Source organism: Montipora capricornis, chromosome 2 (genome assembly GCF_036669925.1).
Source record: "Montipora capricornis isolate CH-2021 chromosome 2, ASM3666992v2, whole genome shotgun sequence".
NCBI classification, from domain to species: Eukaryota; Metazoa; Cnidaria; class Anthozoa; order Scleractinia; family Acroporidae; genus Montipora; species Montipora capricornis.
This window is the reverse complement of record NC_090884.1, coordinates 53,894,062-53,907,001: the sequence shown is the minus strand read 5'-3', so window position 1 is coordinate 53,907,001 and position 12,940 is coordinate 53,894,062. Positions and strand designations below refer to the sequence as shown.

Here is a 12,940-nt window from a genome sequence, read left to right as displayed (position 1 = left end):
GTGTCCCTATACGAGCGAATCACATAAATGACATAAATTAACTCCTTTGAATGAAATAAAAAGTACTGAAGGGAAAGAGAATCAATTTCATTATTTTATTGTGGCTAACTTTGGACAAACAGAAATCTTATCATGTTCCATAAAAGGCTCTGTTTAAATTCATTTTGGCGTTATTATGTAAGCGATAACTTGTTAATTAGACGTCCAAGTTCTTCCAGTACATCCTGGGTCACCAAGGAGACCACTTACTCCTTTTCTTAAGCTTTGCCAGACTGGTTTGGCAAACAGAAGAGAGCGTCATGCTGCAACTTTCTGGATATCGGGTTCCATTCCACTCAGCTCATGTCTTGTGCCCCTTGTGCACTCCGTCACCGGGAAGATCGCTTTCAGTTCCTTTGCAACCATGTTGTTTCTATCCCGCGGGGATATATCCGCAGTTACCCGTTCCACTTCCGGGTAGCTCCGTACATGCGTTTCGGCCACCTTCTTTTCGGCCCTACCGCGTCGCCGTTAAGCCGTCTGCTGCTGTGCCAGTTTTAAGACGCCACTCCACGTCCCCGTCAAACGACACTCTGGGGCAAAGACAGGCAAATGGCGCTGTCTGTGATAATGTTACGTCAAGCAACGGTACGTTCTGAAAGAGTCCTACTGACTATGTTTTGCTCCTATTTCAATTTAAGCGCTTTCCCTTTAAGTAAAATGGAACTGGGATAAATAGCAATAATTTAACATTTTTTTGAAAAAGGTATTATACATTTTATTCATTCAAAGAAGCCGTAATTCTCTATTTAGGGTGTTTTACTTTAATATTATTTTCATTTGTTTTATTCTTCCGAGAGTTCTTTAAGGGTAAAAAAGGTTTTGTTTTTTTTTTTTTAACAGATTTTTTGAAATCATGCCATCAAGGAAATAAAATCTACGGAAAACCTAAAGAAATTTGACATTACAATGTGCGAAACCTCACATGTTACCATGGATTGAACTTTGAGAAATTAAGTAAACACTTTTATCAGATCGAGGTGACAAAATGGAATACTATACACCCGCATTTGTAAACTAGTATTGATACTGCTGAAAAAGTTACATCAATTATAAAAGAATCACGTTTAACTAAAATTTAATCAGCTACAAATAAGTTAACCATTTGCAAAAAGTGCGAAGTTGTTTTTCTATTGTCAAGGACAAAGTTCTCTTTTTGTCCAATGCTACGGTTGATACATACAAAGATAATTGTTAGAATGTAACACGCAATTGCTTATATGCGTGATCTAAAGGAACAAAAAACTGTGTGAACATCACTCATTGCCGAAGCATTGGCAATTCTCTACTGAACATATAAAAGATATGTATTGAAAAAAATTATACGTGCTTATTTATTTCAACTTGCGCTCAAAATCATGTGATTACCTATACAAATATAGTCAAAGCTAAATATTCATAAATCGAAAACGCACGATGTAGCCTTGACTTTAAAGTGCAAAAAGGGTCTGTTTAATTTCATTGTAAACATTATTTATGAAAGAACCTTTTAGGATATTTGGAAAAATCTAGGCTTTTATTAGCGGGTTTCCAGGGTGTCCACTTTGGATGTGTAAGCATGAGATGGCAATTGCAAGTGAGTGATCATTGCATTAAGGTCGTTGTAATATTACCCATACAAGTTGCATCTGAGACTTCGTGAAACAGCAAGAGAAAGGTGGTCATGATTCAGGTCACAGCATAGTCATAGAGCATTCTCCGCAGCTATTATTTAATTCGATTATTCCCATCCCACTCTAGAGTCTGCGCCATCGTACCGAGACCTGAGTGTATAGTTCACTTTAGGGACAGGGTATTTTTTTCCTTTCTTATATGCACATCCCCTTTAGCCAGTCTTCTGGCCGAGATCAAGCAGGTGGATGGTTAATACTCCACACAAACTTGTTCGTATAAATTTTCTATATTTTCCTTTTTACTGGGTTGCCAGTATGGCAAACCCAGTTGGGGTCTGCGTTTAGTTAGTTTGTTTTATTTTTTTTTCTCTTTTTTCTTTTTTTCTTTTTTCTTTTTTTTTTTTTTCCGTGTCGGTAAAAGTCTTGCCTGTCACTCCCCTGCTAAGTGGTGTCTTTGTGCATAGAGCCTTCTGCGCGTATTTTCTTAGGATCGAGAGGGTAGTGGGAAATGCGTAGATTTCTCTGGTGGACACAGTAGAACGATTAACTTAACCGGCAATGGCGTCGAAAGTCATGTAACGCGAATGGCGTTTTAGTGGATCTTTGAACAAAATATACCCTTATGAAGCTCAATAATAGCAAGTCAATTGGTTATACAGGCGGTGGAATCTTAAAAGCGACGAGTAATGGACTTCGACAACAATCTATCGCCCGTCGAGCCGAAATCAAAGTGAGCTGTATTTCCCTGAAGTAATTTGCCACGATTGATAATGGTAATTTGACACGATGATCACGATGATGATTTTTATGGTAATTTGACACGATTGAGTTTCTTGTCTTCACGCACGCAATGAAATAGGAAGAGGTTTTCGCCTCTAAGAGCAAATATGTTGTTTGTTTCAATAAATTTTTCGTTGGAAAAGGATTCTGTGGTATTTTCGGCCTTTGTGAATTATAATATCATGTTGTGTATTGAATTTCCGAGCTTAAGGTTGAAATGTGATATGGGAGATGTTTTTTAGTATTGCTCTGTAAGCAGAAAGGGTTCAAAGGCCTGTTGGAAGCGTGCTTGAGTTTCAACAAAATGAGCCCCAAAATCAGTGAAAAATTGGGACGCAGATGAATAATAAAGTAGCTGCTATTTCCAAAATGATGAAATTACCTTGGTGATAAATAACGTCGAACGCGTCTTGGAAAGTAAATTTTGACTTTGCATAAACAAGAGTTGGGCGATTGTGATCTTTGTTTTGACTTCGCTCATTTCATTGTCAAACTTTATAACACTTAACAGAAAAAGAAACTTACAAAAACCCGGTATCTTGCCATCATTTGACAAAGATGCTTCACTGTTTGGCAAGTAAACATGCCCCGGTAACTTAATCACGGCGCCCACTGAATTCCGGCGATGTCACTTTCGATTTTGCGATTTATTTGTGCAGCCAAAACATACAATAACAAAATTGAACGTAGCAAAAATCTCCCAAAATGTTTGTCGCTGATCGTAACTGTTTATAGTCTATATTCACGGTTCAAAATTAATGTTGTTTTCATGTCGTAAATATGTTATTCTCGAGCGACCGTCCTGGAAACTTCCTTCTGCTCTTTCTAAAAACTGTGTATTAATATTTATTTACTTTTGCATCAATATTTGTTTTTGCATAAAGCAAGCTAACAAAATCTGTACCTTGGTGAGTTTGATTTTTGTTAGCTTTAATAGTATTTTCGGTCCGATGATTCTGTTTTACGAGGGTTATATTGTTTTGGTCTCCCATCCAAACACTAACCTCGCCGAACGGGGTTGAACTTCGGTATTACAAAGCTGCCAGATGCTCAGAGGGCACGCTTAAACTTGTGGTGAAAAGAAGTTTATCAACATGTCAGCCCAGAAGCCAATGTTTCTCACTTCCCATTTATTTTCTTCAATCTTTCTGGGTTCAGTACTTTGCTACTAACCACATGTCTTCTCAGACTATTTACCCAAGACTTCTACCATGGCACTACAATGATAGACAATACCAAAACAATATCGTGCCCTGTTAGAGCTACATATTACACAAGGACAGATCTGTTTCGTCGTACGAACGTGTGAGGACCTGTGAGCCAAAGGGCCTCTTCTGGTATGACTTCTTAATAACCCCCTAACTTGAAAAAAATTGTCTGGAAGGGTGCACGTACCACAGGCAACCCAGTGTACGCTCACGGAGGGTCTAGTTACTGTCTAAGGACGCTTTCCATTTGACAAACTAACCGGCCATTCCTGTCATTTGGAAGGACTAGCTCTACAACGCCTTCGAATTAACAGACTTTCGGCGTGGATGATATATCCTCTTCCAGAAAAATGCGAGCGATCGTTAAGCAAGTATTCCTTCAAATTGTTGTGTTTTCTTTGCAAACTGACGGGTCTGGCCGGCCAGTTCTGACAAAAGGAAAGCGCCCTAAGTTATTATCAATGTCTTCGCCGTCTTATTTTACAAAGAGCATCGAGACTGACGTTAATAATAATAACAAAAGCAGCTTTATTTTTTCCACTCAGTGAAAGATTACCAGAGATTATCCCTATCGAGGGCATCCGTCCGCTGGTGGGTGTAGCTGACTGAGAGTCGATTTTGAGGAGGAAAGAAAACCGAAGGACCCGGAGAAAAGCTCTCTAAGGCAGGGATGACGCAGTGATCAGAGCACTCACTTCCCACCAATGTGGCCCGGGTTCGATTCCCAGAGCCGGTGTCATATGTGCGTTGAGTTTGTTGCTTCTCTCTATTCTGCACCGAGAGGTTTTTCTCCGCGGGTACTCAGGTTTCCCCTCTCCTCAAAAACCAAAATTTGATTTGATTTGTGTTAATCGTCATTTCCAGTTTACAGCGTCCCCAATGAGTGTTCCAGCGCTAGTAGACTAGACACTTAAATAAAATTCCTTTCCTTTCCTTTTCCTCGCTTAAATTGTTTCTATTACATTTGTATAGATAGCACAGATGATTCAACGCAGTATCGATGCACTACCGCCACTAGCAACAAGCGGAAGCGTCGAAAGCGAACCATATTCACAAGCGAACAGATAAATCGCCTTGAATCTGAGTTTGAGGAGCAACAATATTTGGTAGGATCTGAGAGACAACAGTTAGCAGAGGCGCTAAATCTGTCGGAGACACAGGTCAGCTCTCGTGTTTTATCAAGTTAGCATCACCAGATTATCTGGTGACGTAATTTGGAGGACTGGGAAGATAAACTTTAGCGCCGAATTCCACTACCGTGCGCGGCCTTAGGTGTTGTTTCCAAATTCCCTGCAGTATTTCCATCGCCAAAATTCAACAGATCATTCCGTGTCTACCACATTTCCTGTTACTGAATGAACATTCAAGTAGACCCGACGAGATCTCACCTCACCTCTGCCATGTTGAATTTCGAAAATAAGGCCGCGTGCGGGATACGGCGTTAAAATTTTTCTCCCCAGGCCTCCGAATCACGTCACCAGATCGCCTGGCAGTATTTTCTGATTGTTGAGTGAGCTTGTCGGGGAAAGGGCTGGTCGGGTTGCTGGACGAAGTTAAAGGGAAAAGAAATGTACAAAAAAAGTGCCCTTAGGGTGGGGAAGGATGTGGAAGATAAAATGTCAAGGCACTCCATTAAATATAAAATATCCATGATTCGTCATCTTGGAAGACAAGGGAAAACCGTAATTACGAATCGAATAGAAATTACCTCCACCAACTGAAAAAGTCTTGACCGTCTGCATGCATTATACGAAGGTCGGTTATGGCTCTGTGAATGTTATACTATGACTCTTGCTTCATAACTGTACTTAAAAAAAGAAACTGAAAGAATTAATCTCCAACGCCGGGAAATTTCATAACATTTAAAGTGCACCCTCTAACTATAGAGTGATTTTACTTGACCCGTGAAATATATATATATATATATATATATCGTGGAATATTACACGCTATATGTGCGTAAAAGCCCCTATCACATGGTGCATACAAGATCGAGGATGAAAAAGCTGACACAAAAACAGAACACACAATAATGACACAACTGAAGAGATAAATTATACGACAGTTATTGTAATACTTTTCTTCGTTTATTAAGTGAAATTCTTTATTTTACATTTTTGTTAACTGCACTACCGTTTTAGATCTAAATAGTCTGAGTAACAGAAAAACAATAGGTCTAATTAGGAGGTAGTGTTACACAATAACTATTATTCTCTGTTTCACGGGTCAAGTAAAATCACTCTAAATAGAGTACTTTCAGTGACAGGCAGCTACAGTAGTGTTAGTTGCATTGCCTTGAGTCGTGCTGGGACAAGCATTGTAGTGAATTATAATACAGCATTGATTAAATTCAATGTTCTGCAAACCCGTTATTTAAGAAATAGAAAACATGTACCGTGTTTCTATCGAGTTATAGAAACACGAGTGAAAGTTTGGGAGAACGAGAAATGTGGAAACACTCGCCTGCGGCTCGTGTTTCCACAGCGTTTTCGAGTTTTCCTAAACTTTCACGAGTTAGGAGGACGTTTTGAAAAAAATGATAGAAAACAGTTAAAGGTGATTTTAAAAATGGCCCATGTCCTGATTTTTATTTTTGATATTGATAGATAAAGATCTGGTTCCAAAACCGCAGAATCAAATGGAGAAAAGAGAACAAGCAGCATTTTCCGGATCTTCTGGCCAGTCCCTTCAATGTGGCATGTGCTCTCAGACGTAATAACGGAGTGGAGAGCTGGAACGGCTAATGAGCATGGGAAGTTTTAATCGGCCACTTTTCCGCAAATCGAAAATGCTAATCAAGACGGGTAGTTTTAAAATCCAGGAAGCCATTGCTCTCAAGAAGTTATAAATAGTCAATACATGATGAAAGGGAATTAAGAAGCAAGTCTGCACAAAAAATACTTTTATCGAATTTCAAATACAGTAACAAAAAATACGCGCATGTAAGAACACTTTTTTCAGCTTTAAGGCTGATCGTGTTCTTATTTGAGGGGTGCTTAGTGAGAAATCAACCTGAAAGTGTTCTTAAAATGTTCTTAAAATTGGTTTCAGAAATACTTCAAATTATATATTACTAGAGGTTTAATTAACATACAATGCTGTTTTGTAATAGATTTTATAGTTTGTAATGGTCCTGAATACCATAGTGCTATGATGTGAGTTATTGTACTGTATTGTTTCCTTATCCTAATACCCTTTCCCTTTGTATTAAGAACAAGATTTATTTATCAGGCTAAATTTGTTCTTATTCAGTTATATGGTGCTTTATTGGCCAAATTTCAGCCTGATGTTCTTAATCCACTTGTTCTTATATGCGGGTGTTTACCGTATTATACGCCATAATGAGAGTTACTACAGAATAAAAAGAGGGAATTCCACATAGAACACACGATTGGGCTCCATTCGCGACAAACTATACTTATTCAGCCAAGAGATCATCAAGGTAAGAGAGTGGATTCCCCATATAGCCCTCCTATCAAGAGATCATCACCTTGATAAAACCACAATGAAATCAAAATGTCGTGTTAAATTTGTTTCGCTGTATTTCGATTATCCAAGAGAAAAAGAGAAATTAGACGAATTACCCGCGCGGGATAGGGCGTGTATGGTGGACATGTTGCCGGTAAAATCCGTTGCCAGGCTTAATTTTATCTACAATAGGTTAAAATAAATCCTCATTTACCTAGGTTGAATACACACTCAGATGAATTGAAGAAACTTTTTTTGGAGCTGAGCCTAAATTAAGCCTAGCGAAAAATTAGGGTCAGGTTATGATTAGTTTTGGTTATTATACGTGGATATCAATTGACTTATTATACAAAAGTAATTATAAATAATGAAAAGAACTGGGTTGGGTTTGAGTATGTTCGACGTTGTAGTGTAGTAGTAAAGACACAGGACTCCGGGTTCGATTACCGGTTGGTGCACAATACAGTTGTATGTTTCCTTACTTTGCTGTAATGTTGAGACTTAATGGTTAAGTATATGAATACAGAAACCGAGCTTGTTGAGATGCGTAATAGAGCTTGAGGGAAGGTATAGGTGCATGTTTTCAGCCCTTTTTTTCGGTTTTAAACTACTCGGGTAGAATGCATATTCAACCTAAGTAAAATGATGAGGATCACCAATTTCCAGGTAAAAACGGATTCAACCTGAGACCGGATTTGACCGACAACAGATATACTCTCTTTCCTCCTTCATTTTATCAGGGATCGAAGTACTCCTCATGTTCTAAAAATTGCAGTTCGTTTGGCACGCATTGCAAAAACGATATTGTTAATTCATTTAAAGGCTCTTTCGAAGCGAACTATAGGGTCCTTGTTTTCAAGAGATCGTGGTCTCCCTTATCAGTTTGACCGTTTTCAAATTTGATCCAACGTCATCCAACATGTTGCAACATATCGCAACAGAGCAGCCAAACGTATGCAACATGTTGTGCCCAACAATGTTGCAAGATGTCGCTTTGAAATGTTGCGCGCATTTGGCCAGGCCTTAAGGTTTTCTCTCCCCTCAAAGTCTCTGTCATGATTAAAAGTAATGGAACTTTACCTATAACCGGAAAATTTCGTTACTAAAACGGCTGAAAATTTTTACCGCTGTTATCCTTTCCGACAAGCTTAAGAAATCGAAATCTGAGAGTGGGCGAATAAACCGAAGAGAGGAAAGTAAAACTTTAGAATAGGGTAGACAGACAGACTTGAGCTCAGAGAGATGGATAGGCGGCGAATAATTAACTATCAGGAGGATTTATGGGTAGGAGCCAAGAGAAAAAGGAGCCCATAATAAGAAACGCACAACTATATATTGTATTTGTGCAACGGTGTTTTTGCAGACCGAGTTCAGCTTTTAGATTGATTTCTCTGCGAAACAAGTCCTTTCCAGCTAATCGCAAGTCTTGCATGAGAAATTAGTACCCATGGGATAGACAATGGTCACTCCTGTAAGCTTAACATAGCTTCATCTGTGAAAATGCTGTCACATAGAGTAGTCTTGGTATGGGTTGACACACGGGGTAAACAAGTTAAAAGCATTAAGGAACAGATCCATCAAACGCTTGAGAAATAAAAATCTTTCAGGTGTCTAAAATTCCTAGATGTTTTATTTTCCTTTTCATTTATTTTCTCGCGATGAGTGGGGGACGGTAAACTTCGCACTATGGGATTTTCCTCCACAAAAATAACAGCTTGAATCTCAAGTTCCAAATGCTCCTAGCTGTCTTACTAAAAGTGTCTCGATAACTCTTAACCGCTAAGAAATGACCATTTTAGTGCTATTGTTTTCGCACACTGTGTTAAAAAGACCCTCAACTGCCGGCCCCGGCCTAGATCAGTTGGGGTGCCTTCGTGCAGATAATTTGGGCGTCCGAATTCCTTGCTCTGCTTTTCTTCTGATTAGAGTCTTTTACTTCCCTGTCACGTCAAATAGAAATTACTTCAGATGCCTTCAGTGTTAGTTTCGGCCACATGAAATACATCACATCGAAGGCACCGCCACAGTGTTTCTGCTTAACGAAACAGAAGAAAACTTAAAGAACGCGACGTTTTTTGAGCCGCAAGCGACAACCGGACGTTAGCTGTTCAGGTTGTCTGGATACTACCACATTTATATTGCTAAGTACCTTTTCACTATTAGAGACGATTTAGTTCAAAAATCTACTTAAGACTACCGTCCTGGCGTGTGAAATGTTCACTTCCGGTTTCTGTCCGTTGCCCGTGAACGTCGCTTACTGTAAGGGGCCGTCGACATATTCACTTTGTCCTCCCCGCTTAACGTCAACAGGACGTTTAAGGGGGGGGGGGGGGGAAAGGGGGTAAAGCACGTGTCACAAAATTGAAGAGAAAGAAGGGCAAGTTTAACAAGAAAAGAATGTAAATTGTAATCTTTTAAACTCTGTCCTTAGTCACCATAAATTCTACATTTTACATTGTGAACGTTTTTACTGTATCCTAAAGCTCTCGCCATTTTTCTTTGGCTGATCGAACAACACTTTCCTTTGCAAGACCTTGACCTTTGTATCGCCGAAAAAAAAATGCGCGATAAACTTTTCATACTTATATATTGGGTCTTTGTAGATCAGGTATCCTGTACGTTTAGTTTTTTCACAGTCATTCCAAACAAGGCTAGTTGTCTTGACATCTCGGCCAACAAAGAAGAACGCTTGCGGCAAGAGTAACGCATACATGACAAATAACAATGACCAAAACCAGGTTTTCTGAGCCCGAGCACCCGCAGCAAACCATTGTTTTAACGAAGGCCGCTGGTCAGCAACCTGGTTGTGGTCATTGCTGTGTGAGGTCTTCCCCGTGATATGTATGAATCAATTATATTGATACCTTTCGTTGACCTCTCCCTGTACTTAAAGTGCATTTTAATATTCCTAATCAGCAGTAGCGACTGGAGCCGGACAGGGACTTCTAAAGCAGCAAAATTTCAAGTGGACATTAAGGAGGGGCGGAGGGAGGGGGGGGGGGGTGGGGGCGGGGGTTGACCCAAAAGTCCATGCAGTTGACGTTAGCGGGGACAAAGTGAATAGGGAGCTTAAGCACGCGCGTTTTTTGAGACGAGGACGGCGACCGGAAGTGAGTTGTTTTCACTTATAACTTGTCTTCACACAACCCATTTACATTGCTAAGTATCTTTTGTTCATTAGAGATTTATATACAACTATTATTCTGTGGAAGCATTTGTTTAACGCCGTGAGCGCTCAAAATCTAGTTCTGGTTTGCATTTGGGACCTGGTTTACACAAAATAGCTTGAAATAATTCTCTTATTTTAAAACTAAGACAAGTGGTCTCGTGTTATATGTTTTTGAATAGAAAAAAAGCTTCTCTTACAAAACTGCGTAAGTGTAATTAAGAAAATTTAGTATTTTTTTGACATTTAAGCCTGTTTTTCACTCGCGACGCAAGCGAAAGCATATATAGAGGATATTACACGGTGGCGAGAAGATATAAATTTTATGTTCGAGTGGCAAGAACAATATCTCACGAGTGAGCGAAGCGAACGAGTGAGATATTGTTCTTGCCACAAGAACGTAAAATTCATATCTTCGAGCCAACGTGTAATGTTCTATTTATTATAAGGAGACTAAATATTGAATATTTCTGATTTTATTGTGTTTCAAAGTAGTCAAGTTTTACAAATACGGCTGGGCTTTATAAAAAAAGGCGGGAAAAAAAAGACGGGAATCGTGACGTCATTGAACGATACGACACTCACAAAGGTGACATACGGAAAATACGCCACTCGGGTCCCGGATGAAGTGGCGTATGGAATCTACGAGTGGTTTAGTTCCCAGTAAAACATTCTCCTCCATATAATAAGAGCGCTTATTTCACTGTGAAAACGGGGTTGACGCAAGCATAAGCGTCGTGTGAAAGCGAAACGCAGCATAAACACAAGGAAATTTGCTACGTCTGGCCAATTAAAGAACTCGTTCCAGATTCCCCGCGTATGAGCATTTGAACAAAATGGCGGGTGCCGTGGTTGATTTTGATTGTTCTGTCAAAGTTCGTTTTCACCTAGCATAAGCTACTTATGCTTGTGCTTGTGCTGGCGTGGCAAGGGAAAACTTCGTACCTAAAAATTGTGACTGTTTTTGTGACACAAGATCGCGCAATGTTTGTGTTTTCAATGCCTGCACAGCTGAAATCCAGCGGCTTGTGAAAACAGTGTGCGGTAAGTACTTCATGTGTGCCAAGCTAATGACGCCATTTTCGTCCACTGAATATGTTTGGAAATTCGCTTTTCGTCTGAGTCTGTTTCGGATGATTTGCGATTATGGCACATCCAACTTGTGGAAAAAAGCTGACAGAACGCCTCAATTTTGGAAAAGCACTCGATGGAATACCCAAAGACTTGGAATACTTCGTGCATGATACTACGAGAAAGTAAGACTCGTTGGTTGCGGTCGCATTTTATAGGAAGTTTAGTTTCATCTTAGTGTTATTGTTCAGTTTTCCCCTAGGGATTCAAAACACCAGCGAGAGTTGACATATTTTTAAACTACTGTTACACTGTGCTTCTCTCAAGTGTGACCGCGATCATTCTTATGAAAATTTAATGTTATGCCATGGATTTCATTTTACAATGTACATGTACACTGTAACCCTTTGCCTTCTATATAAAGAGGATACAAATTATTTTTTTGCCCCGTCCAGGGACCCCAAGGGGCAAATAGGTTAATCCTCGCCGGATACGTTTTGCAAAGGTAGTGTTCCCTGAAAGCCATTTTTGGATCACCTCTCCTTTCTACCATCTTCACTGGAGACCACAGTACAGTTCTCATATTGAAGGTAATGATTTTTACAATGGCTTTCTTGTGTTTTTAACAGGCGGGAAGGCATCGTTGAGGCTTTGAAGAACATTGATGGATCAAGTGAAACCATTGTAAATTCACTGAAAGAATATATTGCCATGAACAAAACATTAAAGAGTATTCTGCACAAGGTAGCTATGGGCACCTATATATAATAATATTTTTTTACAGCCTAACCCTAAATTGCCAACTTAATGTTGGTACCAATCAATGATATTTAACAATTATTCGCCAAAGGCGAAGTGATTATTGGTGAATATTCACCGAGACGAAGTCGAGGTGAATATTCATGGATAATAACCGAGACTGAGGCGAATAATTGTTTTAGTATAAATACACAGGTGATTATTTCAAAAAAGAGAAAAAAAACACTTCAACGCGAAATCATCTTCACTTACAGTGGCAAAACGACTACTGGCAGCCATTTTGTCCGTCGAGGTGATTATCGGCTGATAATCCGAGATAGCGAGCCAATGAGAGCGTGCGATTTTGTGTAATCACCTGTGTATTTATACTAATGTAAATTAACCCATTCACACCTCAAACACCCTGGGACACCCCCCTCCCCCATGCATCAGATTTTAGTTTTTTATGCAAGGAGTAAAAAACAATTTCCACGTTTGAAATTAAATGTTTATCAACCTCACTATGTTGGTGAATGGTAGGGATATGAAAGTTGACATCTTGTTTTCCCTAACCGGTACAATATGTACAGTACTGTATAAGACAATACTTAATTGATCCCTCCCAATAGGGGCTTTTCAGTGCCATTGAAACACAATCAATGAAACAACAGAACATAACAACTTACAACAACAACTCTTAAGAATCCCAACTGACCAGAAGCAAATCAGTTGGCTATACAAGTGTTGCTGAGAAGTTGAACCAGTGACTATTAGCCTGAACATAATGATTCAACAAGTGGTCAGAACGTGTCTTGAACCTGGGATCCCTGGATCTCAAAGCAAGTACCCTAAGCACT

At 39.5% G+C, this 12,940-nt stretch overlaps 2 protein-coding genes across 2 annotated transcripts in view; both read left to right on the top strand.

Moving 5' to 3' along the window:
* The first annotated feature begins 255 nt into the window (after positions 1-255).
* On the top strand, positions 256-8,725 carry LOC138027116 (GS homeobox 1-like). Its single transcript, XM_068874620.1, has 3 exons — positions 256-627; positions 4,613-4,800; positions 6,247-8,725. Exons 1-3 carry the CDS (start codon positions 300-302, stop codon positions 6,382-6,384), a joined length of 654 nt encoding a protein of 217 aa, XP_068730721.1. The 5' UTR covers positions 256-299; the 3' UTR covers positions 6,385-8,725.
* A 2,613-nt stretch (positions 8,726-11,338) lies between these two features.
* The window catches only part of LOC138027105 (BRO1 domain-containing protein BROX-like), a 30,181-nt gene continuing 28,579 nt past the window's right edge, over positions 11,339-12,940 (top strand). The window contains exons 1-2 of the mRNA XM_068874613.1: positions 11,339-11,530; positions 11,975-12,089. Of these exons, the coding sequence (XP_068730714.1) occupies positions 11,421-11,530; positions 11,975-12,089 (225 nt within the window). The 5' untranslated portion in view covers positions 11,339-11,420. The remainder of the gene's footprint in view (positions 11,531-11,974; positions 12,090-12,940) is intronic.

Excerpts from the sequence above, each read along its gene's own strand:
- LOC138027116 (XM_068874620.1), top strand. The coding sequence starts at position 300 with ATGCTGCAACTTTCTGGATATCGGGTTCCATTCCACTCAGCTCATGTC. Across the intron at positions 628-4,612 it reads TAATGTTACGTCAAGCAACG|ATAGCACAGATGATTCAACG; the intron begins GTACGTTCTGAA and ends ACATTTGTATAG. Across the intron at positions 4,801-6,246 it reads TAAATCTGTCGGAGACACAG|ATAAAGATCTGGTTCCAAAA; the intron begins GTCAGCTCTCGT and ends TGATATTGATAG.